Consider the following 1,745-nt stretch of genomic DNA (forward strand, 5'->3'; position numbering starts at 1 on the left):
GGACGTTTTGCAAGTTCCAGAAAAGCAAACAAGTGCTGAAGTAAAACCACTTGTCCCAGTTTGGGTAGCTAAACACCTTCTCAATGACAACAACAGTTCTTCCCGCTCTTGAAGCGCCCCTTTCAATTCAGTTTCAACTTTCGAATCACTAGTAATCTCCAATCTACCCTTCATAGAGTCAAGTTCTTCACGGAGGCCGTGTATCTGTGCGTCTAACGCAGATACTCCCTTTGCCTCATCATCCAAGCGCATCTGGAGAACCCGGGCAAGTTTTTGTAGATCATCGTACTCAAGCGTCTTCGCTGTCTTGTTCACCTTCGCTTTGTTGGTTATGGCCATGGCATTCTGCGCGTATTCCAGGGTGGAGGTGGTCTCCGTCAAGTTGGTTGCCGCAGGGGACACCGTTGCGAGCATCCATGTCTTGCTGTTGCCGCCAAAGCTCTCCGACAGCAGACGAGTTAGCTTTGAGGCGCGCAGCGAAATAAAGGTGTCGCCCCCTTTGCGGTCGCTGAACGAGTTCATCGCCCGACCCAGCATCAACAGTGACTGGTTAATCTTCTTGGCCTCCTCAAACGCGACCCCGGTGGACTCCGCCTTGCTCTGGCGCTCACTCCCAGCCAAATCCACTAACAAAACGACGCTCTCTACATCCCGCATCTCCAACGACTCGTACTTCTGCGAGATGGTAATTTGAATGATGGCGTGCGACCGCGAGCTCGTCTCGTTCATCTTTGTCTCCCCCGTCTGACGATTGGCGTTGCCCTTCCTAAGGAGCTCCAGCACCCGCTCCACGCTGAGCACGGAGTGCACCCCCGCGCCCTTCACGTAAACGCGGTGCTGACTGTCCTCGTGAACCTCCAGCGACTCCGGCTCCTGCCCCCGTACCCGGGGAGCAAGGAGATCGCGCACCTTCTCCATGTACACCTCAACCATCGTCACAAAGAACTTGATCGTCGCCGCGCTGTCCGACTCCACTCGGAGCTGCGCCTCCTCAATCATGTCCTGCGCAAAGCGCGGAGCCACACCTTGGCCGTCCTTGCTGTCTAGATCACCAAACAGGCTGTGCGTCTTTCCACTGCCTGTCTGCCCGTAGGCAAAGAGACAGACGTTGAATCCCTCAAATGCCTCCTTCAACATTGGGCGCCCAATCGCCTCGTAGACCTCGTCCTGGCCCCCGCTAAGCACACGATCAAACTTAAACATGGTGGCGCCTCGGCCAAACTCGGCATCAATCAACACAGCACGTGGATCATCTGCATCGGCGTGCACTATTTCCTTTTCGCCCTTTCGGGGAGGACAAATGCGAACAGTCACCTGAACGCGACCGGCTGCCTTTGTCGCCTCTCCCATCACCTTACACCACAGAAGTTCCTTGGCACAGGCAACAACAAGAAAAAAGAATAGCGGCACCGACAGTTGGGGGTGCTTCACCGTTTGCTTCTTCTGCCCAACGAGTCAATATAAGTCATCGCAGACAACGCAAACAATTTATTTATTTTATGGCAGGGATTTCAGCAAAAAGCAGGTTTGAGGCCAGGAAAAAAAAGCAAAAGCGAATCCCAAAAAGGACAGTGACAGTGTCAAGCAAGCCTCCAATTACTCCGCCGTGCGGTCGTCGCTCAAGACTCCTATTCAGACAAAAAGCCATCCACACGAAACCGTAACACATCTAACTGGAAAAAGCTCTCGAGTTCCTCACTGTGTGGTCCAAAGAGATACATCTGACTGAGCGAAAATTGAGGATT

General features: G+C 53.2%; 1 protein-coding gene across 1 annotated transcript in view; it reads right to left on the reverse strand.

Annotated features, from left to right (window-relative positions):
• The window catches only part of Tco025E_01298 (putative kinesin), a gene marked incomplete at both ends in the record, with an annotated part of 1,428 nt that extends 78 nt beyond the window's left edge, over positions 1 to 1,350 (reverse strand). The window contains one exon of the mRNA XM_029368236.1: positions 1 to 1,350. This exon is cut by the window's left edge and continues 78 nt beyond it. Coding sequence (XP_029231731.1) covers positions 1 to 1,350 — 1,350 coding nt within the window.
• Positions 1,351 to 1,745: the final 395 nt, after the last annotated feature.

This window comes from Trypanosoma conorhini (assembly GCF_003719485.1).
Source record: "Trypanosoma conorhini strain 025E chromosome Unknown Tco_14.4_contig_00041, whole genome shotgun sequence".
Classification (NCBI taxonomy): Eukaryota; Euglenozoa; class Kinetoplastea; order Trypanosomatida; family Trypanosomatidae; genus Trypanosoma; species Trypanosoma conorhini.